This window comes from Drosophila biarmipes, chromosome 3L (genome assembly GCF_025231255.1).
Source record: "Drosophila biarmipes strain raj3 chromosome 3L, RU_DBia_V1.1, whole genome shotgun sequence".
NCBI classification, from domain to species: Eukaryota; Metazoa; Arthropoda; class Insecta; order Diptera; family Drosophilidae; genus Drosophila; species Drosophila biarmipes.
Genome location: NC_066613.1, coordinates 18690513 through 18714978, shown reverse-complemented (window position 1 = coordinate 18714978; position 24466 = coordinate 18690513). Strand labels below are relative to the sequence as shown.

General features: G+C 51.4%; 12 protein-coding genes across 14 annotated transcripts; 5 read left to right on the top strand and 7 right to left on the bottom strand.

Moving 5' to 3' along the window:
• Positions 1 to 13: 13 nt before the first annotated feature.
• Positions 14 to 1846, top strand: LOC108035136 (cytochrome b-c1 complex subunit 2, mitochondrial). The gene is made up of 4 exons (XM_017110578.3): positions 14 to 197; positions 344 to 477; positions 534 to 837; positions 927 to 1846. The coding sequence occupies exons 1-4, from the start codon at positions 153 to 155 to the stop codon at positions 1764 to 1766; spliced, it is 1323 nt and encodes a 440-aa protein (XP_016966067.1). The 5' UTR covers positions 14 to 152; the 3' UTR covers positions 1767 to 1846.
• Positions 1847 to 1848: 2 nt separating this feature from the next.
• On the bottom strand, positions 1849 to 2905 carry LOC108035138 (syntaxin-8). Its single transcript, XM_017110580.3, has 2 exons — positions 2192 to 2905; positions 1849 to 2138 (listed from the first exon to the last, which is right to left on the bottom strand). Exons 1-2 carry the CDS (start codon positions 2718 to 2720, stop codon positions 1978 to 1980), a joined length of 690 nt encoding a protein of 229 aa, XP_016966069.1. The 5' UTR covers positions 2721 to 2905; the 3' UTR covers positions 1849 to 1977.
• Positions 2906 to 3089: 184 nt separating this feature from the next.
• LOC108035139 (uncharacterized) lies at positions 3090 to 3683 on the top strand. Its single transcript, XM_017110581.3, has one exon. It carries the CDS (start codon positions 3175 to 3177, stop codon positions 3604 to 3606), a length of 432 nt encoding a protein of 143 aa, XP_016966070.1. The 5' UTR covers positions 3090 to 3174; the 3' UTR covers positions 3607 to 3683.
• A 550-nt stretch (positions 3684 to 4233) lies between these two features.
• Positions 4234 to 5874, top strand: LOC108035133 (polycomb group RING finger protein 3). The gene is made up of 5 exons (XM_017110575.3): positions 4234 to 4249; positions 4331 to 4687; positions 4776 to 4928; positions 5002 to 5285; positions 5392 to 5874. Exons 2-5 carry the CDS (start codon positions 4582 to 4584, stop codon positions 5515 to 5517), a joined length of 669 nt encoding a protein of 222 aa, XP_016966064.1. The 5' UTR covers positions 4234 to 4249; positions 4331 to 4581; the 3' UTR covers positions 5518 to 5874.
• Positions 5797 to 6941, bottom strand: LOC108035134 (female-specific protein transformer). 2 transcript variants are annotated; one of them, XM_017110576.3, is made up of 3 exons: positions 6834 to 6941; positions 6214 to 6608; positions 5797 to 6054 (listed from the first exon to the last, which is right to left on the bottom strand). In XM_017110576.3, the coding sequence occupies exons 1-3, from the start codon at positions 6871 to 6873 to the stop codon at positions 5884 to 5886; spliced, it is 606 nt and encodes a 201-aa protein (XP_016966065.1). In that variant the 5' UTR covers positions 6874 to 6941; the 3' UTR covers positions 5797 to 5883. The 2 variants fall into 2 exon arrangements, 1 of the variants encoding a protein (XP_016966065.1); XR_007763825.1 differs by lacking the exon at positions 5797 to 6054 and having other exon boundaries at positions 6471 to 6769; positions 6834 to 6930.
• A 143-nt stretch (positions 6942 to 7084) lies between these two features.
• LOC108035005 (serine-rich adhesin for platelets) lies at positions 7085 to 10880 on the bottom strand. The gene is made up of 3 exons (XM_017110348.3): positions 10702 to 10880; positions 9859 to 10639; positions 7085 to 9805 (listed from the first exon to the last, which is right to left on the bottom strand). Exons 1-3 carry the CDS (start codon positions 10790 to 10792, stop codon positions 7204 to 7206), a joined length of 3474 nt encoding a protein of 1157 aa, XP_016965837.1. The 5' UTR covers positions 10793 to 10880; the 3' UTR covers positions 7085 to 7203.
• A 93-nt stretch (positions 10881 to 10973) lies between these two features.
• On the top strand, positions 10974 to 16341 carry LOC108035006 (importin-4). Of its 2 annotated transcripts, XM_017110349.3 has the most exons (9): positions 10974 to 11315; positions 12086 to 12258; positions 12316 to 13031; positions 13089 to 13495; positions 13914 to 14023; positions 14093 to 15227; positions 15290 to 15507; positions 15574 to 15996; positions 16098 to 16341. In XM_017110349.3, exons 1-9 carry the CDS (start codon positions 11250 to 11252, stop codon positions 16114 to 16116), a joined length of 3267 nt encoding a protein of 1088 aa, XP_016965838.1. In that variant the 5' UTR covers positions 10974 to 11249; the 3' UTR covers positions 16117 to 16341. The 2 variants fall into 2 exon arrangements, with proteins under 2 accessions (XP_016965838.1, XP_016965839.1); XM_017110350.3 differs by having other exon boundaries at positions 15574 to 16341.
• On the bottom strand, positions 16261 to 17523 carry LOC108035008 (ADP-ribose pyrophosphatase, mitochondrial). The gene is made up of 2 exons (XM_017110351.3): positions 16941 to 17523; positions 16261 to 16884 (listed from the first exon to the last, which is right to left on the bottom strand). The coding sequence occupies exons 1-2, from the start codon at positions 17447 to 17449 to the stop codon at positions 16470 to 16472; spliced, it is 924 nt and encodes a 307-aa protein (XP_016965840.1). The 5' UTR covers positions 17450 to 17523; the 3' UTR covers positions 16261 to 16469.
• Positions 17524 to 17792: 269 nt separating this feature from the next.
• On the bottom strand, positions 17793 to 18815 carry LOC108035009 (proteasome subunit beta type-1). Its single transcript, XM_017110352.2, has 2 exons — positions 18618 to 18815; positions 17793 to 18547 (listed from the first exon to the last, which is right to left on the bottom strand). The coding sequence occupies exons 1-2, from the start codon at positions 18704 to 18706 to the stop codon at positions 17929 to 17931; spliced, it is 708 nt and encodes a 235-aa protein (XP_016965841.1). The 5' UTR covers positions 18707 to 18815; the 3' UTR covers positions 17793 to 17928.
• A 195-nt stretch (positions 18816 to 19010) lies between these two features.
• Positions 19011 to 20547, bottom strand: LOC108035691 (prostaglandin E synthase 2). Its single transcript, XM_017111409.3, has 3 exons — positions 19709 to 20547; positions 19246 to 19652; positions 19011 to 19189 (listed from the first exon to the last, which is right to left on the bottom strand). The coding sequence occupies exons 1-3, from the start codon at positions 20458 to 20460 to the stop codon at positions 19098 to 19100; spliced, it is 1251 nt and encodes a 416-aa protein (XP_016966898.1). The 5' UTR covers positions 20461 to 20547; the 3' UTR covers positions 19011 to 19097.
• Positions 20548 to 20741: 194 nt separating this feature from the next.
• LOC108034676 (protein anon-73B1) lies at positions 20742 to 21243 on the top strand. Its single transcript, XM_017109618.3, has one exon. The coding sequence runs from the start codon at positions 20881 to 20883 to the stop codon at positions 21142 to 21144; it is 264 nt and encodes an 87-aa protein (XP_016965107.1). The 5' UTR covers positions 20742 to 20880; the 3' UTR covers positions 21145 to 21243.
• Positions 21244 to 21465: 222 nt separating this feature from the next.
• LOC108035535 (protein Mo25) lies at positions 21466 to 23786 on the bottom strand. The gene has a single exon (XM_017111202.3). It carries the CDS (start codon positions 23425 to 23427, stop codon positions 22408 to 22410), a length of 1020 nt encoding a protein of 339 aa, XP_016966691.1. The 5' UTR covers positions 23428 to 23786; the 3' UTR covers positions 21466 to 22407.
• Positions 23787 to 24466: the final 680 nt, after the last annotated feature.

Genomic DNA, 24466 nt, shown 5'->3' with positions numbered 1-24466 from the left:
GTGTGACCGTTTTGGCACCACTGGAATAGGGATCAGTGCAACCCCCTGCGACGGCCACACCAGCGCGAACGACCGAAATTTTCGCTCCGCGATAATTTGTAAAATACATTGCTTAAAAAGCAAATAGAGGAAATTATAGCATAATCCACGCCATGGCCTGCAACGCTAGCAAGACGTCGCTCCTGCGCGCCATCGCCGTAAGTCTCGACTTAACCAACAAAAAGTTACGGCAGCGTATCTCGTAAACGGGGAGGCTCGTGTTACGTAAAACACCCAAAAGTTGCCATCTAAACAAAGTGGAATCTAACCAGAATTATGACAATCCCATCCCGTTCTCCTGCAGAAACGAGGCTACGCCACCTGCCCACGTCCCGTCGGCGACCTGTCCGCCGTGAACGTCAAGGTGCTGGACAACAAACTGGTGGTGGCCACCGCCGATGCCACTCTTCCCGTTTCGCGCGTGTCCCTGGTGCTGGGGTGAGTCCACCGTGCAGAAACCAATGCTCCAGAAGATCCTAATCGATTCATTGCAGAGCCGGATCCCGGAACGAGGCCTACGACACTCAGGGCGCCTCGCACCTGCTCCGTTTGGCCGGAGGTCTGAGTACCCAGAACTCCTCCGCCTTCGCCATTGCCCGCAACATCCAGCAGGTGGGCGGCACCTTGACCACATGGGGCGACCGCGAGGTCGTCGGCTACACGGTGACCACCACGGCCGACAACGCCGAGACTGGACTGCGCTACCTGCAGGATTTGCTGCAGCCGGCCTTCAAGCCCTGGGAGCTGGCTGACAACGCCAAGACGGTGGTTAACCAGTTGAACGCCGTGTCCACGGAGGTAAGAACCCTCACAACATTTACTTCGAGGCATCATGGGCTAGTGACTTACAGAAGTAATAATCTCCAAATCTTTCCTTTCCTTCACAGCAACGCGCCATCGAGCTGGTGCACAAGGCCGCCTTCCGCAACGGCCTGGGCAACTCGATCTACTCGCCCCGCTTCCAGCTGGGCAAGCTGTCCTCCGAGAGCCTGCTACACTACGTGGCCCAGACCTTCGCCGCCGGCCGTGCCGCCGTCGTGGGCGTGGGCATCGACAACAACACCCTGGCTGGCTTTGCCCAGACCCTGCAGTTCCCCAGCGGTGGCGGCAAGGCTGCCTCCGCCAACTGGTATGGTGGAGACGCCCGCAAGGACACCTCCGGCCACCGTGCCGTCGTCGCCGTGGCCGGACAGGGCGGTGCTGCTTCGAACCACAAGGAGGCGCTGGCCTTCGCCATCCTGGAGCAGGCTATCGGCGCCAAGGCGGCCACCAAGCGCGGAATTTCGGCCGGACTCTACGGCGAGGCCGTCAACTGCGCTGGCGGCACCGGTGTCACCGTTAAGGCTGTTAACGCCAGCTACTCGGACGCCGGTCTGTTCGGTTTCGTTGTCTCCGCCGATTCCAAAGACATTGGCAAGACCGTGGAGTTCCTGGTGCGCGGCCTGAAGTCCGCTTCGGTTTCCGACAAGGATGTGGCCCGCGGCAAGGCTCTGCTGAAGGCGCGCATCATCTCGCGGTACTCGTCGGACAGTGGTTTGATCAAGGAGATCGGTCGCCAGGCCGCGCTCACCCGTAACGTGCTGGAGGCGGACGCCCTGCTCAGCGCCATCGATGGCATCTCGCAGTCGCAGGTCCAGGAGGCGGCCAAGAAGGTGGGCAGCTCCAAGCTGGCCGTCGGCGCCATCGGCCACCTGGCCGGCGTGCCCTACGCCTCCGATTTGGCTTAAGTAGATAAACCACATGTACATCTGTTAACCGTAATGTAACGACTAAATAAACCTGTTGAAGGGATCGATTCGCGAACGTAGATACTTATAAATCCTATTTTAATTGGTGTATACATAAATATTCAAACTTTGGGTTAACGACAGATAGACATTCCACGCCGGTCATAATATAAAGCAATGACTTTTTACAAACTGGAATAGAAGGTGGCTGCTAAACGACGACCACGACGATGATGGCCACAAACAAGGCGATGATGACCAGCCAGTAGCCCCAGGTGCTGTCCCGCCGGTTGACCTGCCCAATGCTCTGGGTCTCCCGCTGCACGCCCGACTCCACGCGGTCCATGGCGTTGGCCAGGTTGTCCAGGATGCCTGAGAAGTAGGGGAAATGAGCAATGACAGCATAGATGTAGGGGCATACCCACTGTTCTGGTCCTCCACTTCGTTGCCCAGTTGGGTTGCCAGTTGGCGCTGCCTGGACAATGTGGCTGAGAGAACTTCGAGTCCCTGGTTTTGCTGTTCCAGCATTTCGATCTTTCGCTGCTCCAGGGTCTCCACGTCCAAGGCGGTACTGCTTTGGCCCGGCGCAAGAGCCTGATCCTGCCAGGCGGATGTCGAGGCGGCGGCCAAGACATTGGAGCGGGTGCTGTTGGCGAACTTCTCGCGGATTTCGCGCAGCTGCGAGGTGAGTCGATCCCAGTCGATACGCCGCTGCCGCAGCTCCTCCTCGGGGCTCGTCTCCCAGGTGATGGCGTTGTCCAGCACCACCTTCAGGTGCTTCATGTCCTTCTCCAGCTGCTCCAATCCCGACGTTATGCTGCCCGTGAGTTGGACGTACTGGCTCGCCCTCGGATTGAGCTGCTGGCGCTGGTTGAGGTACACGAGCAGCTGGTGGCGCAGTCGCTCGCAGCCCTCGTACTCGATGTCCCAGGAATCATGATCCACCAGCGCCATTGGTCCGGCTTAGCTGAGCTTCACTGTGCTGTGAGTAATGTAGTTATCAAAAAACAAAACTGCGCCTCAAGGAAGCCCCACAACAAAAACAAAAGCAGGGCGACAGCTGATTGCTGGCAATTCGAGAGTGCGGTCATACCAATTGCAAAGGGTTTGAATTCGTTTTTAATAGTTAGCTATCAGCAAAGGCAAAGCAAACTTTGCAATGAAAATTCTATTATATTCTTAAATTTTACTAAAGTTTAAATACCTCCATAATATTTTTACAAAAACCGCGATCATAATCCAAAGCTGTTCCATCAGTGATCAAGATTTTCTGATGAACAAGCCCATTTTCCCGATTCAGTATTTAGTATTTAAATGCTTTAATCCAGAAGTATAATGTGGTCACTCGGAAAATTGTCAATATTATGTATTTCGATGTTAGTTTCCAAAATTATTCTCCAAAATTAAAATGTTTAAAAAGCTGCTTCCCATTTTGTGCCTGTATGGTGGCCGCAGAACTTACTCTATGTGCTGCAGAGTCTGCTCTATACCCACAACCAATAAAACTCTCACTGGACACTTGTTGAAGGCTCCAAACTTTGGTTTACAGGGAAGAGGTTTTGGAACGCACATCGTTATTCGGCATAGCAATGACCGATTCTACATCGACATTGGGGACCAGCGAGCTGAGTTAGTGTACTACATTAGCGAAGGCGTTATGACCATCAAGAGCACCCAGGTTCCGAAGGAGTTGGGAGGACACGGCATTGGAAAGCTGTTGGCGAAGGCGGCCCTGGACTATGCCCTGCTAAATGGCCACTTCATCGTTATCAAGTGCAGATTTGTCCAGCACTATATTGACAAATATGAGCCACAATACGCTAAGTATATTCTAAATTAGGAAATCACATATTTCGAACTTGTTGAAGCAGGGTAAAAAGAAATCAAATAAAAGGCCAACTTATGCAGAGTGCTGAAGCAATTTGTTTAATTTCTGTGTGCCAAAAATAATAGTTATCTGAAAATTTTACTAAATATTTTGCAATAATTATGGTGATGACAAAAAGAAGAATTATATTCATTGTTTTATTAGAACACTTTTCGAACTTAACATAATCCTTAAATTACTTTAAATATTAAATGGAAGTCACCGAATTCAAAATAAAATACCTTTAATTTTTAAAATATACTAGCTAAAGTGTGACCAGCCTGAGCCTAGCAATGGGCCTTGCCAGACTACGTCCGCCTACGCACATACGATACTTGTGACCGGTGGATTAACCCACACACAACTCACCCACACACGCATGCTTTGCGATACGATAGGAGTGACTCGAAAAGTGAAACACGGGAAAGTGTTATTCCTGAGATGACCACAAATCGGATTTACTTAGAAACGTACAAAATTTGGCTCCTTGGCTATACTAATACTTGGACTCTAACTGTATAGTTGATAATAAACGTGTATAAGTGCACCGGCAAATGCTTGTGACCTCCCGCCAAAGCCGTGACTGGTCACTGCGAAACTATCGTGGCAGTAACAGGTACGCAACTATCGCCCATCCCTAACTCACACGTACACACAATTCAGTCGTGATTTCTATTTTATTTGTTTCAAATTACAGCCGAAAAAGAAACAAATCGCGATTAAAAGCCGCTGGCCACAATGCCGAGTGCCCGTTTGACCGTGCGCGAGCCTTCCCATTGATCGGAAGCGAGCGCGGCCGCCGTTTTCAACGTTTTCCGCCCGGGAGTGGGAGATCGGAAAATCCGCAGCAGGAGCAGCAGGGCAAGCCATCGGCCAGCAGCAGAATAGGGATATTTATAGGATATAGCAACGTAGCCCAAGTCGCACGCACTAAATCGGGGGGCCAGCATGGAGCGGCGCGTGAAGCTGAAGACGATCAATCCGCACATCACGTGCAAGATCTGCGGGGGCTACTTCATTGATGCCACCACGGTGACGGAGTGTCTGCACACATGTGAGTTCTTTCGCCCTTCACGGAGCACCACCTGCCCAATAACGCAACTGTTCCACCATCTCTCCCACCCCCGAACCACCTATTTCAGTCTGCAAGAGCTGCCTGGTGAAGCACCTGGAGGAGAAGAAGACCTGCCCCACCTGCGACAACATCATCCACCAGTCCCATCCCCTGCAATACATCAGCTTCGATCGCACCATGCAGGACATTGTGTACAAACTGGTGCCGAAGCTGCAAGAAGGTTGGTGCAGTCAAGCCATCTGCTTCCATTTCCTGCCATTCTAACGCACACCCACTTTGTACTCCCACTCCAGATGAATCGCGCCGGGAGCGGGACTTCTACAAGAGCAGGAACATGCCGTGCCCCAAGGACATCACGCAGAACCACGAGGACGACAACGAGAAGGTGATGGACGCCCACGCCGAGTCCGACTTCCATCGCCTGGACGAGCAGGTGAACGTGTGCCTGGAGTGCATTAGCAATAACTTCAAGAACCTGCAGAGGCGCTTCATCCGCTGCAGCTCGCAGGCGACGATAACGCACCTGAAAAAGCTGGTGGCCAAGAAGATCCTCAACGGCATTGAAAAGTACCGAGAGGTGGGCTATTAATACCATCAAATGTTTTGGTTTTCAAGTGAAAACCGGAGCAGGTGCTCGCTGCCCATATTGTACTGTGTTATAACCACATCCTTTGATATTGCAGATCGACATACTGTGCAACGAGGAGCTGCTCGGCAAGGATCACACGCTTAAGTTCGTCTACGTGACGCGCTGGCGCTTTCGGGACCCGCCGCTCCGGCTGCAATTTCGTCCACGGGTCGAGCTCTAACCACTGTTTTAGTATAATGCCACAACAAATGATCTATTTTTATAATTTATTGACAAAGCGTATATATCGTAATTAGGAGAGAGTCGCTAGTGTTAGGCCCCCCAAACCATGTGTGTATGTACTATACATGTATAAAGTCGTAATTATATGGTTATCCCTCCTAGGATTAAGTAACTTCCACTTCCTAACTCGTGTGACCCTTTTGTTGCCGCCGTCTTCGCTGCATTTGCTCATGATTTAATCAACTTTCTCCGTTTGCAATATTTTATGTTCTCCTCCTTTAGTTCCAAGTATATGTATTTATTATTTTAATGTACAAAACACACGAATGTAAATAAATTTGTAATTATGTCGAAAGGAGTCTGTCTAATGAGGTGGTTGCTGCCACGCGCTTCTGTAGCCGAATCGGGGCGCTCCTAGGAACGGTGGACGATGCCGGAATCTGTGGCTGGCAGAGGGGAACGGTGGAGGACGTGATGGCGGCCGCTGGTATCCAAACCTTGGAAGTGGCCCCATGGCATATGTCCCATACATCCCCTGCAATATGTGATTGGAAAATGTTAGCGGGCTCCTGTTTCAAGAGCAATGAATGTTAAAGCGTACGTTAACAAAAAAAAAACATTTAAAATATTAGTTCTTAGTCTAGTCTGCTGTTTGGAGGCAAGCTTATTAACTAATCTATAGTAAACTACTAACGTAGAAGTCCTGTGCTGGCACTTGCACATAGTAGTTGATGATCTTTGGCGGCGGATTGTACCGATGAGGACTCCTTTGCCGGTGTCTCCTTTCGCTGCTGCGACTCCGGCTGCGATTCCGGCTCCGCGAGCGGCGGCGATGCCTTCTGTGCCTGCTCTCCCGGTCGGATGACTGGGATCGGCATCTGGAACTGGATCTAGATCTGGCTCTCGGTCGCGGGCTGGAGCGTCTGGTGGATCGGGGCGATCTTTGGCGCAGTCTCCTCACTCGATCCTGTTCCCGCACATCGTCCGCAAAGTAGGGCACCTTGTGCTCCTCCCTTGGCCGCTCCTTGTCCCTTGCCCGGCCATGGTTTTCCCTTTCGCGCCGGTATTGCGACCTGGAGCCGTGGGAGTCTACAGGAAGTAGAAGGAGAAGGGTTAATCACTCCAGCCGTGGAAAGTGGTGCGACTTTGGGGTCCACATAATGCGCAGTTGAGTGTCCAATTGTCCTAGCTTCTCTCTCTGCTCGTCCAGCGTCCAATCGCTTTCCTATCACATTTCACACAATTTGGCACTAGAAAAAAAACAACAAAAAGTTTGCACTTCATCGATCCGATCGAATATGTTTATATATATACCTCGGTGCACAGCTCCACTGCTGTCGGCGTCCATTTTCATTGGAAAATGCAGGAAAACCTTGCACTTTGCATTCGTGTGGGGATAGTGATGGACCAACACATCGGGGCAGCTATCGTTTGAGTTAAGTTATCCAATGTCCATCACTATCACTTTCGATTTGTTATCGTGCATCGCGCTCATAGTCGTTATTATTTAAAATCTTAAAGTAGAAATGCTAAATGCTATTCAAAGGGGTTCAATAAATGGCGCATTATTCACGAATCATCTATAAACGCCTTTATTTCATTAGCAAACAGCAATACAATGCAAGAAGTACTTCAAACAATACAAATACAGCACAAATGATATAGGTAGAGGCACAATTAAGATTTAAAACTTAAAGCTAAGTGGCACATGGATGCGCTCGCTCTCCATGGAGACCACGATAAGCGGCTCCTTGTCGAGCAGATCTCGCCTGGGCGAGCGCAGCAGGCGCACATCGATCTCCGCCTGACCGCCATCCGGAGCCACATAGCACTCGCTGGGGCTGATCCGTACCAGATCCGGAACACTGCAGCTAACCTCGATGAGCTGCCTGGAACGGAAACTGTTCGTCACAGACAACGTGGCCAGGGAAGGGCCTCCGGCTCCGAATTCCAGCGAAGCAGGCTGCACAGACCAATTCCGTTCGACGGGCATCAAGGTGGTGGTGTCTGCCTCCAACAACTCGTCCACGGGCTCCAGTAAGTTGCTCTGCGTTGGCGTCGGCGAACTAGCCGCACATATCGTCCGGAATAACACGGTCTCATCGGCCTCCGGCAGAAACATCAACGAGCTTTCGGAGGATTCATCGAAATCCCGGTTGAGAGTGAGCGCAACATCGATGATCCGCACCACAGTGACCAGGTCCAGGATGAACTCGGGCGGCTCGTTGAGCAGCCCAATGTTCCGCACTGGCTGCTCTTCCGGAAACTCTCCCCAGATGCTGTCCAGCATCGGCGAAGTAAGCTTCTCTCGCTGACGGCTGCTCATCCGCTGAACCAGGCTGCGCATCCGCTGTCTGTTGGGCTCGTCCCCGCAGAAGATCCGCATGTTGGCCAGCGTCAACACCTGGGCGGTCTTCTTCAGTATGTTCTTCAAGTCCTCGCGATTCGGCCGGAAGAGGATCTGCACACTGCCCTCGCTATTCGGCGGCAAGATCATCCGACTGGGACGCACCTCGAAGGCCTCACTCAGGCGCAGTTTCATCAGCACGGTGGAGTCCACGGAGATGCCCACGAAAGCGGTCAGCGGGCCCTTGTTGTGGAACCTTAGACTCGCCGAAAGAGGACCGGCGGATAGCTCGCACACATCGCCGATTGTGAGGAAACTGGCGCCAACCGGTCCCTTCAGCAGACCCTGTATGGTGATGGACGCACTGCCGCCGTAGCCGTACAATGGGATCTCCAGGCCCGGCTGGCTGCTGTTATTGGCTCCTGGTGGCGCATAAAAGGACAAGGCTCCGATGGCCGCGCCACAGACGGTGGGACAAAAGTTAATGACCACCGAGCGGCATTCCATGGCCTGCAGGGTGATAGTGCTGCTTTCGCTGCCGACAAGCTGGAATCCGGGTCCCTGGATGCCCAGCCGGATGACGAGGCGCTTGTCCGCCGTGTTCTTCACCTGCATGGACTTGCGCACGTCTGTTCGCAGCTTTGTGCTGCCCCAGCACAGGCTCGTGTGGGTCACCTTTAAGGGCAGCAGCTTTCCATCTCGATGGCTGAACTCGCTGGAGTTGGAGCAGCGCGAAATACTACGCGGTGCGGTAACAGAACTGGATCCCAGTCCCGGTCCACGTCTGCCGCTCGCTGTGAATCCGCTGGTGGAGCTTGCCTCGCTTCCCGCTGGCGAGGAGTTGGCCTTGCGTGCGGCACCGACACCACTCATGAGCTGCCGGCGCTCAGAGCTGGTGGTACTGTCCAGCAGCGGCGACGAGAGGCAGCTCCTCGGCGAGGACAAGGGCGAAAGGTTCTTGGCCAGGCTTGGTGAAATGCCAAATTCACGTTCGGTTGAGGAGGCCACGGCCACATCGCATCCATCCAAGCGAGTGCTGCTCAAGGAGGAGGGATTCCTTGGCATCAGGCCCACGGTGGAGATTGATACCCTCTTCTTATTCACCGGCGTCTTGTCCTCGTCCTCGTTTTCGTCCTCGGTGCAGGTTAGTGGACGTATGCCATCGCTACTCGCCGGACTGGCGGTTCTGGGGGAAACCTTGGTGCGTCTCACTCGGCGGCTAGGCTCCTTCACCGGCGTCGAGGGCCACTCATCGATGTCCGCCTCGGCTTCCGTCTCCACGGGATCGGTGTCTGCACGGCTAATGGTGATTTGCGGCTGGTCTGCCAACGGACTGAGCGGCTTGCGCGAAATGCTCTGCTGCAGGTGGCGAAAATCCGAGGAGTTCAGCACGGAGTCGGTGAAACTCATTGTGTCCGTCAGCTTGTTGGAGCCGCATAAGGTGCGCTCCGCCTGGGAGTTGCCGCTCTGGTTCTCCTTGTTCTCATCTTCGTAGTTGTTACCACGGCCATGCTCCCACAGGTGGTTGACCACCTCCACCGTGGACGTATCCGAGTTCAGATCTATGTCCCTCAGCGCCTTGTCGATGGCCGAGAGACTGAGAATCTCGGAGCTCGAGGGTGGCCGTTTGGGCTCCTGAGCCGCCAGTGCGTTGTTGGCCTTTAGCACCGTCTGAATCCGATCCTGCTGCATCTTCCGCATTAGGTTGCGGCCAAGGCTCGAGCCTGGCGTGCCATCCGCCTTAGTATAGGTCTTGTTGTCCGGCTGCGGGGTCTTCTCGCCCACAGACTCCAGTGTTTTGTTGGCTTCTGGCTCCAGCAGCGCCTGAGTCGGTCGCGTGCGATCCGGACTGCTGTTGTTAACTATGTTCCAGATGTTCTCAGAGCGCGTCTGAAAGTAGTTGCCCAGCGAAAAGTCCGGATCTCCGGCCAAGACGGAACTGTAAGCACACAATAACTTTTATATCCTAGGGCCACTTATTTCTTTACTTACTTGGACACAGAGGTTTCTATTTCGGATGAGAGCGGCGGCGGTGCGGCAATCTTCTGCATGGCTTGGTTGCTCAACGTGGCCGTGGGCATGGCAGTAAATTCCTGCGCCCACGAGATCTCGCCCATCACCAATTTCGACTGCATCAACTCGGCGGGGGCGAAGCTCTCGTCCTGACCGTCCGCCGCTATCGAGGCGGAGCCGAACGAGAATCCCCCGCCGCCATTGAGACTAAGATTACTCATGTCCGCGGTGCGCGGCAAGCTGCGCGAGCAGCTAAACGAGTCCGAGAGACTGCTCGAGTTGGCCCGCGACAAATGGTAGCTGCCCTCCAGCTGGCTGCAATCCTGCAGCTTCTTCTCCAGCAGACGGGCCTTCTCCACGAACGAGGACTTGAGGATTTCGGCCACGGAAAGGGATGGCTTCTCTCGGCGACGCTGCTTGCCGGCCTGGCACAGCGTGGATCTGCCCGTAATCTCGGCGGGCTCAAAGGAGATGTTGGTGCCCTTGGGGGCGGGCGTGGTCAGGACAAAGGAGCCGCTGCTGTTCAGGTCGATGGTCTCATCGGTTACCAACTCCGAGATATTTGTAGTGGAGCGCTTCTGGAGGGGCATGCCCTTCGCTTGGCTGGTGCGCGAGGGCCGGGGCTTCTCCAAGGTCTCCAGGGCCCGCAATCGCTCCTCCCGCAGGCGCTCGTGGACGCCGGAGGAATCCCGACCAACGCCACTCCTCCGGCCACTGCCAGCGCAGCTGCTCTTGCTGAAGCTGGACAAATCGCCAAAGACTGCGGGCATTCCGGATTACTCACAGGTCTCGGGGGATTGTCGGCGCGCTCCGCCTGCTTACCTTTCAGATTGTCCATGTTCAGGATACCCAGCGAGTTCTGGTCCAAGTAGCTTCCACTTCCATTTCCCGGGCTCCCGTTGCTCCTGTCCATTCCGCTTCGGCCTTTACAGTTACTGTGCGGCGAATCGAAACCGTAAACAAAAAAGGCGCGTCGTTCGGATTCGAAAATGGACGTCGATAGACCGATAACTCCAGGGCTGCACACGCACCACAAGGTGGCTTTGGATATATTGTCACTTCCCCCGCGTCAAATGTAGTCTGTGATTTGCTAACTTTATGCCATTACACTTTTGTAGACGAGCAGATCAACACGCTTAGAAAAACTAAAAAAAAACCTCATTTTGAAATAGAAAACTAAATTTTAAAGAACATTTTAAAGACACGAAACGTGCTGCGCTGAAACACTCCAACCCTGGTTGCATTTTCGCGAATTCTCCCCGGCTTCCCATTTCCACTTCTCAATTCCGCTCGTGCGTTTGCGGCGGCTGTGATTTATCCCGGATTGCAATCGACTTTGGACAGGACACTCGCTCGCAAACTAGCTGAAAATGGAGGCAGCCATGCTGGAACTAATCAACGGACTCCTGGCCACGGATACGGAGCGGATTCGCCAGGTGAGCAGGGCGGGAAAAGGGCCGTTCGGCGGCCAAAAGGAGGTTATCCTGTCCACCCATTGTGGCATCTATGTATCCACCTTTCTTTTGATCCCCTTTCGCTCTCACCGCGTGGCTTGATCCCCATTTTCGCCAGTTTTTATGTGCATATACATATGTACCCGACACAGTGGTTATTAGATTGGCATGTGCACATTCCTATGCGCGCAAATGTTCCTACGGCACAGTGGGTCTAGTACTATGTTCATAGGAAAAAAAAATATATAATCAAATCGAAAAATGTTACATTAAATCCCATCCATGTTAATTTTTAATACCTTAAAATGCTGTCTACATAGTTTTTCTGTAGTAAGCCTAGTTATAATCGTTGAATCTAACAAAAATACTCATACTTTTCAATTTTTGAAAGAACGGTCTTTTTTTTTTTTTTGATTCTGAAAACATTTTTTCAACAAAAGCGTATAAATGATTTTTTTTGTAATGTAATTTGTATTCAAATAAGTAATTTTATTCAATTAAAATCTAAAAATGTACCTTTTTTTCCTGAAAATTATAAAGTTATTTGAATTAGTTTTAATAATCAAATGAATAAATTCAAAAATAGCACATACCAAAATTGACACACCACTGTCTCTTAGGCATTCAAAAGCACGCTGTCCATGTGGACGCACACTTCCGCGCTTCCCAATTGGGAAATTATTTATGCTTAAGATATGTTGGCATACGGCCGTAAAAATGACTAATGAACTGGCCTCCTCCCCTTCTTTCAGTCGACCGACCAGTTGACGAAGGCCTACGAGAATCCCGATACCTTGCTGTGCCTCACCCAGATCGTTACGTCGAACAATGAGATCCAGGTGCGCCAGTTCGCCGCCGTGCTCCTGCGGAAGCGACTCAACAAGCTGCGTCACTGGCAGATGGTTCCTGCCGAGCACCAGGCAGCGTAAGTTCCATTGACTATAAAAAGGAATATAAATATATGTTTGTTCTCCCCGCCCAGTATTAAATCGACCATGCTGCAAGTCCTCATCACGGAGAAGGAGAGGAGCGTGAAGAGCGCGGTGGCCCAGCTGATTGGCGCCCTGGTACGCCACGAGGCGGAGAAGGGAGACTCCTGGATGACCGAGCTGCTCAAGTTCGTCTACGAACGCTGCAGCAGTTCCGATCCCAAGGAGAGCGAGCTTGGTGCCTCCATCTTCGCCACACTCACGGACTCGGCTCCCGATCAGTTCGCACTCCACATGGAGGCCATCTTCCAGCTGTTCGCCAGCGTTCTAGTTGCCGCCGAGGCATCCGGCGACCTGGCCACACCCACCGTGTACGAGATGCTGGTCGGCACCTGCTACCTGCTGCCGTTCATCAGTGGCCACAGTGCTGCGGAGCAGACGGTCGTCAAGGCAATGCCGCTGATCCTGAAGGCTCTGCACGCCTTCGCCCAGAAGGGGGATGAACAGAAGTTCTCGGGTGCCTTTGATATTGTGGACGCCATGGCCGAGTATGTGCCCCATTTGCTGAGCACCAATGTGAAGCCGCTGCTGGAGTTCAGTCTGGTCATAGCGGGCGACAAGCAATTCGAGGACTCCATTCGCTGCCAGGTGATAACCTTCATTGGCGCTCTTGGACGCATCAAGAAGAAGGTGATATTGAAGCAGAAGCTGCTCGAGCCCATTCTATCCGTTTTGTTTGAGGTGATGTGTCAGCACGACATTGAGGAAGGTTGGTTGTAACTACGCCTTAACTATTTAGCATATTAATTTGCCAATTGTTTTTCAGACGATGATTACTTTAGCGAGGAGAGCGAGGGCAAGCCAGCGGCCGCAGCTGCGCATACCCTAGACCTGATGGCTCTTAACATGTCACCCGAGAAGTTCATTCCGCCCATGCTCCAGCTCTTGGAGCCGGCGCTCCATAACCCGAATCCTGCGTATCGTCGCTCCTCCTTCATGTGCATGGGCCTCATTGCAGAGGGTTGCTCCGAGGCCATTACCAACAAGTATCTGGAAATCATGTTGAACATTATCAAATCTGGAATTGCTGACTCTGTGCTGTTGGTGCGCGCCTCTGCCTTCTTCGCACTTGGCCAGTTTTCCGAGCATCTGCAGCCAGAAATCTCGAAGTTCGCTTCACAGATTCTGCCCGTCCTCTTCGCCTACTTGAGCCAGCTGGTATTGGAACTCAAGGTATGTAAAGTTTGCTGCTGCCGTCGCGGCCGAATTGGAATCTGTCTATATTATACATTCTCGTTTATTTGTTTGTTTGTGCTGCTTCAAAGGCTGGCCAGAACAGCAACGGGAGCGATCGCGCTTTCGTTCCTGCCAAAGATTCCGTATTGTACTTAGACAAGTTGCAGTTCAAGCGCAAATCGGTCCTCACCAAGTATAGGGTGCTTTTTCAATGTCTTTAATGTTTAATTGCACTTCATCTACCCTTTGCATAGACCTTTTGCAGTGAGAACTTCGTTTTTTTGTGTGTCTACACATTATATATCTTATTTTCCTCTTATTACACATAAATTTGGTGTCATTCATTTGGGCCGCACTTTGCACCAGAACAGCACACATAGTTTACCAGGGACACACTAACTTCTTAACCTTACAGGTGGGTGAGCCGGACCGCAAGCACGTGGATCGTATGTTCTATGCCCTGACCACCTTCTGCGAGAATCTGGAGGATGAGCTTATTCCCCATTTGCCCACACTGATGGACCGGTAAGGCTCGCTTGAAAATCAAAGCTGCTCATTGAAATAACCCCTTTCCTCCCTTCTTTTCGTCTGCAGTCTGTTCAGTATTCTGGAGCCCCAGCACCCCATAAGTGTGCGTGAGAAGGCCGTGGATGCTATCGGTTCGGTGTCCGGCGCTGCTAAGGAGCACATGATGCCGTACTTCCCCACTATCATGAGCATACTGCAGCCCTTCCTGGTAAAGGATTGCCCCGAAGAAGCCCAAGGTCTGCGTCTCGAAGCCATCGAGGCACTGGCCGCGCTCAGTCGCGACTTGGGCAAGGATAACTTTATGCCGCTGGCCGATGACACCATGAACTTCTGCCTGTTGATGTTGGCCGATGGCCCCGACGACCCAGACGTCCGCAGGGTCATTTACCGCTTGATAGGCTCTCTCGCTACGGTGGTCAACGAGAAAATGGCCACAGTGTTCCCCAAGATCATGGATCGTGTAATGGAGTCGGTGATCTCTTCGGAGGATGTGGTGCCATATGTGTCTGACAAGACCGAGTTGGATCAGGTCCTAGATGCGGCCAACGTAGAGATCGATCTGGAGGACACCGACGACGAGGACGACTCTGAGGACCTATTGGCCTACCAGACGGAGAACGACTTTGTCGCCGAAAAGGAGGAGGCTATTTATGCGCTTAAGGAATTTGCCGAGAGCACGGGTTCCGCCTTCGCGCCCTATATGCAGTCGGCGTTCGAGAACGTCTACAAGGTGATTGATCATCCGCAGGATGAAATCCGAAAGGCGTCCATTAGTGCCATCTGCGGGTTCATGTTGGCGCTCGACAAGTCGAGCGACGCTGACGGTTTAGCGCGAGCCAGCACAATTGTCATTCCAAAGCTTGCGACGCTGTTGCGAACTGACGACGAAGTGTCGGTCGCAATACACCTGCTGGAGCAGCTCGGCGATCTCATGCGGGAAGCCAAGCTGCCGGTCATAAGCAACCCGGAACACGTCGACCTGATCTTCGGCGGCATCAAGGACGCCATTGGCAACAAACTGGCCTGCCAGTTTAACGAGCAGAGCGGCGGTGGTGATGAGGAGGACGGGGAGGACAGCGAGTACGACGAGATGCTGATCGAGGTTGCTTTCAATCTGGTGCCCACGCTTAAGAACAGCGTTCAGCCGGAGGCCTTCTCGATGTTCTTCGGTCGCATCTACCAATTCTTCGTTCAAAAGCTGGTAGGCTGATTGGTTGCATTGAATCCCGAGCGTATTGCTACAATTTCTTTACTTTCTTACAGGCCAAGGCCAAGAAGCAAGATATGCCCGAGCACCGGGCATACATCTATGGCTCTCTGGCCGACTGCTTCCAGGCGCTGAAGGGATGCACGGCTATCTATTTCGACGCCCTGTACCCGCTTTTTGTCGCAGGAACCAAGGACTCTGATGCCAGGACGCGTCAGAACTGCTATTACGGACTGGGTGAAATGGTTTTCAATGCCGAGGAGAAATCATTCGAGTGAGTGTTGCCAAGCTATTGCAAAAGTACATCATATTTATACAAATTTCTCATCTCCATCTACAGATCATATCCGGCAATCCTGCAAGCCCTTTCCGAAGCGATCAGCAGGGAGTCCGATCCCCCTGCCCTGGACAATATTTGCGGAGCAGTGGCGCGCCTGATCTGCACCAATCATGAGGCTGTGCCGCTTGGCCAGGTGCTGCCCGTCTTCCTCAACCACTTGCCGCTGAAGGAGGACTTCGAGGAGAACGACATGATTCAGAAGGCGTTCCGCCTGCTCTACTTGAAGGCTCTGCCCAGCATTGAGCCCCATCTCGAGCAAATGCTGATCATCACCATCGACTCGGTGTACAAGAAGCAGATGGGAGACGAGGAGGCCCTCGAGAGCGCGGTGGCCTTCATCAAGGAGATTCGCACCCAGTATCCGGACACATTCAACAAGGTGGCCAACTCGAATCCGAAGGTGTTCAACTATGTGCAAGCCCTGTAAGCACACACCTTCACTCGCCAATACACCAAGCAGCTCTCCGCTCACGTCACACACCCGCACCCAACCTGGCTAATCCTCGTACTCCCTCCGCCCGCAGACTTATCTATTGGAATTGATGCAGGTGTCCCGAGAACGATGCACTCTGGATAAGAATGGGTACGAATATTAAAATTTTCAGTTGTACGTTACTGTGCTTTTGCGGATTAGTGATCTTTAAATTTTCAAGCTGTAGTTTTTCTACCAGGCCAAAAAACGACGGCGACATGTTTTGTAATTTATAATATCTGCACCCAGTGACACATGAATATGAATAGTCTGAAATAAACGATACAATAAAGGAATTTTTGTTGTTAAATTCGAGGGGTTCATTAAATCATTTTCGTTAGGAATTCCAAATTATTTTTTCTGCGCGAACTATTCTACATTTGAGTGAGTTATGCATGGATTATGGCATGGCTTGTGCTGGTCTCTACCAGTGCGCATTCCTGCGGATGACCACCTCTCGGACAATGTCGGCATGATTGGCGTGCAGCTTGAGATCCGAGTCGACGTCCGTCCAGCGCACATTGGTGGCGTCGTCGCCAGCCATTAGCTCCAATTGACCCACTTTGCTGCCGTCCTCATCGTGGAAGTTGAGCGCCGTGGTCTCCATCCAAGCGTTATCCGTGTTGCGGAAGTCGTCCACATATCCCTGGTACACTTGTACGCCACCCTCGTGGAAGAACTGCTCCACCATATTGGCCTTGTCCGTGAAGTTCAGCGCCTCCTCGGTGAACTCCCGCTTGAGGGTGACGCTGACATTCTCACCGGGATCGACCATGCCGCCGGGAATGGCCCACAGCTTGTTGTCAGACCGCTGTATGGCCACCATCTGTAGGATATTTCTGACGAGAAAGATGATAGGTTTAAGCCAGTCTATGGTCGGTTATCGCTCGCTTACTTTCCGCTGGTTGGGTTGGCCACAACGGCTCCCTGGTCGTTTCGCTTCCAGCGTGTGACTATGGGGTCAGCGGCATGATTGGGACCCCATCGGCCCAGAGAACCACGTCCACTCAGACCAGTGCGTCCGATGGGATTGAGCGGCAGTCCATTCTGCAGCTTGTACGCGCCATGGAAGGACTCGCGGTTGACCTGGCCATCCAGCTGGTTCCACTGCGGCCGGAACGTGTCGCTGGGCAGCGGAGGATCGGCCCACACCTGGCCGCCAATGTGTGGCGAGGTATACACCGGCGGGCAGTAATCCGGAAACGGCTCGGACCAGAAGACCTGCTCGTCGGACACCGGGTATCGGAGGACAGAGCTGCGCGGGTACATGTTGTTGCGACACATCAGGTGCCGGAAGATGCCCGGCTTCACCAGCGAGGACATCATCTGGCCGGAGATCAGGGAGTTTTCCAGGGTCAGTAGCAAACAAAGCAGCGCAAGCAGCGGGAATTCGGAACTCGTCATTGGAATGAAATTATCACAAACAAAAACAATCTTGTTTATGTGCCCCTGCGGCCATTGAAATAGAGCTGAAAGTCAGCACCTTAAAAGAAAATATATTTTGAACTACAGATTGCCTTTGAGTTGAGAAACAATAATTTCGATCATTTAGTTAAATATAATCATATTTTTTAAAAGCCAATTTGCATTTTCGCTTTTGACTAAACGAAAATTATTTGTAATTGTAATTTGCAATTGGCTTATTCATTTGCGGTGCTAGTAGTTTACCCCGAGCTGTTTATTCCGTACCATGTGAATAGTATTTTGGCAATAGGCCGCCTGGTCACACTGAGTGCCATATTTGAAATTAAATCTCACAGATTCTGTTTATTACGATTTGTGTTGTTTCGGGTAAATACAAAAATTTGAAGCCAACTAACTTAGAATGCCTGGTTTCCGTTGAATGCCCTGACCGAATAAGACGCCCACCTCCTGGACTTTGTCTAGTCCTGGCGCAGTGTCAGCTGTCGCACTTCGATGCCGTCCTTGGTGATGATGTTGATCAGCACAGAGTCACCGGTGTAAATGTCGCGCTCTGCGGCCGAAATGAAGGTGTCGGAGGCGACGCTCACGGCCCGCTCCTTGTCCAACTTAGGCGCCTCGCCGGCGGCCAAGTTCATGTTCTTGTGCCCGATCTGGTTATCCAGCACGGGCTGCAGCAAGGTTCCGGCAGTGCCGCCGGCGCGGTACGTGGCCTTCTCACAGTGACCGATGGGATCGTACGAGTAGACGACGCCGTGCCCGTCGTTGTCGATACCGGCCAGAATGTTGGACACATAGTAGGGGAAGAAGCGGCGATTGTACATGGCAATGGACAGCATCTGGGCCACAGCCTCGGTGGTCATGGTACGCAGATGGGTGTGCTCGTAGCTCTGCATGCGGACCTTCATCGATCCGGTCAGCGACAGGGTGTCCGCCCAGCAGCCCGTGGAGCCCAGCACCGTCTGCGGCGACAGCTTGAAGAGCTTGCTCTGGGTGCGGGAGTGGATGTTGTAGCCGCTGCTCAGGCGGGTGTCCGCCGCAATCACCGCAAAGTCCTCTCCGGCAATGGCCACAATGGAGCTGCAAACAGGGAGCTTGGTTAGTGGGCGGTCCAGCCAGGCCGGGATCTCCTCGGGAAACGCTAACTCACCCGCCGTTGGACTCGTAGGGCGAGAAGTCCGCGTGCTTCATGCCGGGCACCTGGTAGTCCGGGAACTGCTCAAAGCCTAGTCTGCTCATGGTTGTGATTAAATTTACCAATTAACTCGCCAGGTAAAAATCGAACGAAATGATTTGCAAGTTTACAGCGGCTAGCAAAAATCGGAATTTCAATGTGACCGTTGGTGGTTAGGGCAAGCATAACCCGGTCTGCCTGCTTGATAAGCTATCGATATATAGCGGCGATAGGTATTTTTTAAAAGCAAGTATTTTTTTAAATTTCAAAAATTTTTCACTTGTTTTCTACTTCATTTTAAGAACGAATACATGCGCCTTAAAAAAACTCTTAACAATTTTTTAAGTGAAGAAACCAATTAGACGTTCATTGTGTTTGCCTAAAAGTGTATGTTTTTATTAAACAGTTTGGTTATTTTCAACAATCTTTGGATAAAACTAGGGCAGATGGATTGTTCTAAGCTATAGCGGCCAGGTCCTCGACGCGTTCTCTATGCAATTGTCCCCGGTTCTTTTCGACTAAAGCCTTGACATCGTAGAACCATTTTCCTAAAAAAAACTTCGTTATAAATACACATTTTCTTTGAAATAGGACAATGTTTTACCAATGCTGGTGTTCTGCAGGCAGTCCTTAAACGTCTGACATCCCTCCATGCTCGAGAGCACACCGAAAACCGAGAGATCCGCCAGGCTGGGCTGTTTGCCGCCCATGAATTTCGTATTCCGCTTCTTTAGCTCGGCGGTCCACTGGTCCAGAGCGTCGTACATGTGCGACCGGACGTCATCGGTGAGGGCATGGCGGCGTTTCAGCATCTTGGCAATAGCCCACATCGCCGTGGCGCCGCAGTAGACCATCAGGTCGCGCTCCCACTTGGGGAAGTGAACGTCCCACTCGCCCGCCTGCGAGAACCACTCGAACGTCTCCAGGGACTCGCCCAGGGTCTGGTAGCAGTTCGGCGATATCAGGTGCACCAGGTGGCTGTCCGCCCAGGTTCTCCACTTGCGATCGGTCCTGCAAATTAATAGTTTGTTATTTAATGAACCATTACTTTTGTTCGGCCAACATACTCCTCCGTCTCCTTGGACACTCCCTTGGGCGTGTGCTCGCGGTACATAAGGAAGTATTTGTTCAGTATGTCGTTCTTCTTTTTGCCATCGTCGTCGAAAAAGGAGGTGTGCGGATAGAACTGCGCCAGCTCGCCGATGTCCGTGCGCTTGTCCTGCAGATAGGTTGCTATCAGGGACACAATGGCGCTGGAGTCCACCATCTGGACGTACTTTCCATCCTGTTGCCGGATGAGCACCATCGGCACCTTCTTCACCGACGACCAGCGGATGTCCTGCCGCAGAACGGCATCCACCTCGACCACCGAATAGGAGATGCCCATGTAGTCGAGGAAGGCGCGCACCTTGCAGCAGAAGGGACACGTCTGGAACTGGAACAGCACAATGTCCAGACCGGAGGTGTCCTTGGGGTTGACATAGCGCTTGGTGATCCGCACTCCCGTCGGAAATTCGTCCAGGCGCTGCGGTTTCGTCTCCTCGTGCTCCTTGTGCGAACTGCCGTCCGTCCAGCGTTGGTACATGGTGTACACCGACCCGGTGGCCGCGCCCACCGTCGCCCCCAGAATGGCCAGCTTAAAGGTTCCATTCGGCTTCTTCTTCGGTCCGCCGTTTTCCACCGCCACTGCAAACTGGCGGCGAGCAAATGCAAGATCCGGATTACGGGTCAGCAGGCGTAGACACCTGCTCCCGCCTGCCGCCGGCGGAGGACGGACACCTGCCAGGACGCTGGCAGTCGCCAGCCGAAAACATGACATAATTAATTCACGCTTTTGTTTGACTAATACTATATATTATGCAAAAATTAACGCGACTAGAACGGGTTAGGGATGGGAGACATGGGGGGTCACATCTAGCCATGCGATAGTTCTCTAGAGGTGGGGCATGTCCCGATATATCATGGGGCTCTGGCGTTTAAAAATGGGATAAATGGGGCTCAAATTATTTAAATTCCAAGCAAAATTTTAAATATTTTTTATTCCTAAATCATTTATATCACTCTCACACTCACGATTAAAAATTAAGAAGTTGTTGTCTATGTTATCGATGGTTGACACCAGGGCTGCAGGCAAGCTGTGCCACCTCTAACCAATACAAAAAACACTGAAATTTTCGAAGTTGTTGTTTTCCTGCACCACTCCCCGCGACATTTGTTTATAAACAAAACCGGACGAGCGATGTCGGCATCCGCTGAGAGCCTGGCCGCCGCCGCCGCGCTGGACAAGTACGGCGACGAGGACCTCTTCAGCCTGCTCATCCGCTACGGCCTCTATGTGGGAGCACTGTTCCAGTTCCTATGCATCTCCGCCGCGGTGCTGATGGAGAACAACCCGGACAGTGGCAGTAATCCGGAGTCCGGGGAGGTGACGGAGCGGGAGGGCGAGCCGGTTAGGACGCGGCTGCACAAGATCCGGAAGCTGGAGAAGAAGAAGCGGCGATAGATCTAGTCCCCTCACTCCATAGTTGTAGTTAGGCTAAGCCCAATCCACACTCGAATGCATTTAATAAGCGGAAAATAAAATCTAAACTATGGAAATGTAGAGATACAAAGTGTCCCGTACAGGTACCACGCTATTTGTACCTGTCATACCTCAAGGTACATTGCAGATTGCCGTGTGTGAATCATCTCCCCAGCCCTTGATCGACGTTTTTCGGGTGAGGTTGCCGCCCTGGATTGATTTTTTTCACATGACTCAGGTGGAAAGCTCGGGCCCCGCCCCCTAACCCCCTCACAACCCCTTTCACCATTAAAAGGCCGCCACTTAGTTTGGCTGTTATCTTTAATTTGGGAATAATATAAATTATAATAATCATATAGTTATTATGTTGCTTGCAATGTTGTTGTTTTTGTTTGTTTTACTTCCCTTTTAACTATGTACGTATGCATGTGTGTAGTGTGTGTGTGTGTGTTGAATGCTCTCTCTCTCTTTCTATATATATATATATATATATATATAGGTATATATATAATAGAGTCCATGCCAAAGGATGCAAGGACAATTATCACTATGAATTATTATTATGCAGTATTTAGTTTTCGTTTTTCATGAATTTTGCGTGGAATTACATTTTTAAGTCAAAACTCATTGTGAATCTTCAGTTTTTGTTTTGTTTGGGGGCGCAAAGGAGGCGTGGCAGGTCGTGGGGTGTTGGGATAGGGGTATTTCGTTTCAAAGACGCTCGAATTTCAAATACAACAACTAGTTAAATGGAAATCGAAAGGGAAACAAGAGGTTTTGGGGGAGGATCGACGCTTGGTAAAACCTATGTGGTAAGATAGTGGATTTCTAGGCCCAGAATGTCTAAATGTGGCTATGTTAAATTCGAAACTCTCTTCGGTTCTTTTTCGGCTTTACGCTATTTACTCGTACTTTTTGTTGGTTTTCTAATTCGCTTTATCGTTAATTATCAGTATCATCAGTATCAGTGTTGTTGTTGTTGTCGAAATTATTGTTTAGTTACTCACAAGTGTAGAGTCATCATCGTCACAAAATATAGTATACATATATAATATATATTTGCTTAAACCCACACACAAAACATGTTCACATCCTTCTAACCCACCATCGCTCGCGCTCTCGCTCTGCTTCTGCTTCGGCTTCCGTATCGATCGCTTCTGGCTACGGTCCTTTTGCCCCCGGGACGCTGGATCTGGATCTGGAGTTGGAGCTGGAGCTGAAGTTGGAGCCAAGGCCCAGGTCCCACTAAGCCTCGGGCAGCGGCTTCAGCTCCTTTATCTGCTTGATCAGATAGGCCTTCTCGTCGTTGAACTGCTCGTCCTCGGAGCGGTCCGTGTGAAAGTTGGTCAGAAAGTCGACCAGCTTCGTCTGGTTGCGCAGCAGGATGTCCAGGATGGGCTTCGGCTTGTTGGGATTCGCCACGAACACCTTGAAGACGTGAAACGCCTCGAACTGTATGTTGCGCGACTTCTCCTTGAGCATGTTCATCATCAGCTTGAGGTTCTCCGGCTCGGAGATGTAGCGCGTCATCACGGTGAAGTTGTGCCGGTCCAGCAGCAGTTCACCCAGCAGCTTCAAGCTCTGCCGCCGCGTCACATAGTTTTCGGAGTTGAGCAGCCGCTGGTAGTGCTGCGAGAAGAACTTGTCGTAGTTGGCGTCCAGGAACTCGGCGCACAGCAGCTTGTGGCGCGTGAGCAGCTCCTTGAACGTGGAGAAGGCATCGCTGGCAATGTCGAAGGTGGACACCTCCACGTATCGGAAGAACTTGAAGAACTCATCGGAGTGCAGCATGATCTTGGCCAGCGCCTCGTATCGGGCGCACTCCCTCAGCATTGTGCCGGAGTTCAGGGCGATCTCCGGATGCGCATCCTCGTAGCCGGCCATCAGGGTGAACAGTATCTCTGGCTTCGTGCAGATATACTCGACGGTGGGCGAACGGGTGCCGATTTGGCGGCGCAGCACATTGTTGAATATGAGCGCCACATGCTTTTTGCCCTCGAAGTCGATGCGGTGCAGGTTCTGGATGAGCAGCAGCAGCAGGTTGCTGTTGTACAGCTCCTGCGACAGCTGGGCCACCACATAGTCCGCCGGCGGCTCGGCGTCACTGCTCCCGTACAGCATGTTCTTAATGGAGACCAGATTCTTGCTGACATCCTCCTGGGCCTTCTCCACCTTGCGGTCGCCCGCCTCCAGGGCGTTGATCGCCTCCTTCAGCGACTTGACCAGCTCCACTGGCGACTTCTGCGACTTCCCGAACAGTGGCATTTCGCTGGCTGCTGCGCTCTCTTTTCACTCGAAACGGGCTTGGATTTTGGGTTGGGATTCGGTTTTGGATTTGGATTTGGGTTCGGCTGTGGATTTGTGGATGTGGTTGGGCTGTCGTTGTGGTTGGCCTGTCGATGATGTCTCGTTTCTGGTGCCGTTTGTCCGGCTGCTTTGGGGCCCTGCGAGCGCTGGCTTTGTGGTCGATCTGAAAGTTGCCCAACTACCGACGGCGAAGACGCGGAAAACAATGCTTGGCAATATTATCACGGTGAAATATTCTATTATTATATATTATTTTTTTTCTCGTCTTCTTCTAGGGATGAACAATTTCGATTGACCGTCGTTTCGATATGCCGACGTTTCGATAGGCCCATCGCAGAGCACCGCACGGCTGGCTGGGAGTGTTGTAAAAGACCAAGAAACACACCAACACTGGGCCTTAGCAAAGACTCGAACCAAATATGTGCTGCCAGATCGTTAAAAATATAACTAATTTATTTTGAAAAAAGGAAAAAATAAACTAATAAAATACAAAATAGAAAAAATCAAACAACGATGAAAAGGTGACGTTAAAAATGCGAAACTGTTTGGCTTGGATCTGCATTGCTGCCCACAAATGCAAACGTTCAAATACAAAGCCTACTTTTAGGATTAGTGGAAAAATAAGCCTTGCATAGCAATTTTTTTAACTCTCCCAACTTCCGAACATTAAAAAGACCGCTGCACCCGGGATTTTTGAATTCTTTAAATATCGTTTTTATTTCTCATTGAAGTACTTTGTTTTTGATCCGTTTTCGTTTAGATATTATTCTGCAGCGCATATCAGGCGCTTGGTGTATCATAGAAGTTACAGAAATATATTTGTGTATATAGTGGGCTAGGTTTCGCACTCGACTCGCCAGCTGTGTTGGCCCATTTTTTCGATTCGGGGTCAAGGAAGAGGACTAGTGGGGTTAAGGAAAGGCAATGTATTGTATGCACATCAATATTTATAATTATATCTGTAGGTTTGACCGCCCTGCATATTTCGTTCTCGATT

Coding starts and splice junctions, on each gene's coding strand:
- LOC108035691 (XM_017111409.3), bottom strand. CDS start 20,460: ATGTCATGTTTTCGGCTGGCGACTGCCAGCGTCCTGGCAGGTGTCCGT. Junction 19,653..19,708: donor GTGTCCAAGGAGACGGAGGA/GTATGTTGGCCG, acceptor ATTAATTTGCAG/GACCGATCGCAAGTGGAGAA. Junction 19,190..19,245: donor CCTGCAGAACACCAGCATTG/GTAAAACATTGT, acceptor AGTTTTTTTTAG/GAAAATGGTTCTACGATGTC.
- LOC108035009 (XM_017110352.2), bottom strand. CDS start 18,706: ATGAGCAGACTAGGCTTTGAGCAGTTCCCGGACTACCAGGTGCCCGGC. Junction 18,548..18,617: donor CCCTACGAGTCCAACGGCGG/GTGAGTTAGCGT, acceptor CCCTGTTTGCAG/CTCCATTGTGGCCATTGCCG.
- LOC108035535 (XM_017111202.3), bottom strand. CDS start 23,427: ATGCCACTGTTCGGGAAGTCGCAGAAGTCGCCAGTGGAGCTGGTCAAG.
- LOC108035134 (XM_017110576.3), bottom strand. CDS start 6,873: ATGAAAATGGACGCCGACAGCAGTGGAGCTGTGCACCGAG. Junction 6,609..6,833: donor CAGTGGAGCTGTGCACCGAG/GTATATATATAA, acceptor TACTTCCTGTAG/ACTCCCACGGCTCCAGGTCG. Junction 6,055..6,213: donor TGCCAGCACAGGACTTCTAC/GTTAGTAGTTTA, acceptor CACATATTGCAG/GGGATGTATGGGACATATGC.
- LOC108035008 (XM_017110351.3), bottom strand. CDS start 17,449: ATGACGAGTTCCGAATTCCCGCTGCTTGCGCTGCTTTGTTTGCTACTG. Junction 16,885..16,940: donor GCCAACCCAACCAGCGGAAA/GTAAGCGAGCGA, acceptor CTTTCTCGTCAG/AAATATCCTACAGATGGTGG.
- LOC108035136 (XM_017110578.3), top strand. CDS start 153: ATGGCCTGCAACGCTAGCAAGACGTCGCTCCTGCGCGCCATCGCC. Junction 478..533: donor CGCGTGTCCCTGGTGCTGGG/GTGAGTCCACCG, acceptor GATTCATTGCAG/AGCCGGATCCCGGAACGAGG. Junction 838..926: donor TGAACGCCGTGTCCACGGAG/GTAAGAACCCTC, acceptor TTTCCTTCACAG/CAACGCGCCATCGAGCTGGT.
- LOC108035139 (XM_017110581.3), top strand. CDS start 3,175: ATGTTTAAAAAGCTGCTTCCCATTTTGTGCCTGTATGGTGGCCGCAGA.
- LOC108035138 (XM_017110580.3), bottom strand. CDS start 2,720: ATGGCGCTGGTGGATCATGATTCCTGGGACATCGAGTACGAGGGCTGC. Junction 2,139..2,191: donor CGAAGTGGAGGACCAGAACA/GTGGGTATGCCC, acceptor CCTACTTCTCAG/GCATCCTGGACAACCTGGCC.
- LOC108034676 (XM_017109618.3), top strand. CDS start 20,881: ATGTCGGCATCCGCTGAGAGCCTGGCCGCCGCCGCCGCGCTGGACAAG.
- LOC108035133 (XM_017110575.3), top strand. CDS start 4,582: ATGGAGCGGCGCGTGAAGCTGAAGACGATCAATCCGCACATCACGTGC. Junction 4,929..5,001: donor GGTGCCGAAGCTGCAAGAAG/GTTGGTGCAGTC, acceptor CTCCCACTCCAG/ATGAATCGCGCCGGGAGCGG. Junction 5,286..5,391: donor GCATTGAAAAGTACCGAGAG/GTGGGCTATTAA, acceptor TTGATATTGCAG/ATCGACATACTGTGCAACGA.
- LOC108035006 (XM_017110349.3), top strand. CDS start 11,250: ATGGAGGCAGCCATGCTGGAACTAATCAACGGACTCCTGGCCACGGAT. Junction 12,259..12,315: donor CCTGCCGAGCACCAGGCAGC/GTAAGTTCCATT, acceptor CTCCCCGCCCAG/TATTAAATCGACCATGCTGC. Junction 14,024..14,092: donor TTGCCCACACTGATGGACCG/GTAAGGCTCGCT, acceptor TTTCGTCTGCAG/TCTGTTCAGTATTCTGGAGC.
- LOC108035005 (XM_017110348.3), bottom strand. CDS start 10,792: ATGGACAGGAGCAACGGGAGCCCGGGAAATGGAAGTGGAAGCTACTTG. Junction 10,640..10,701: donor GAACATGGACAATCTGAAAG/GTAAGCAGGCGG, acceptor GAATGCCCGCAG/TCTTTGGCGATTTGTCCAGC. Junction 9,806..9,858: donor ATAGAAACCTCTGTGTCCAA/GTAAGTAAAGAA, acceptor GTGTGCTTACAG/TTCCGTCTTGGCCGGAGATC.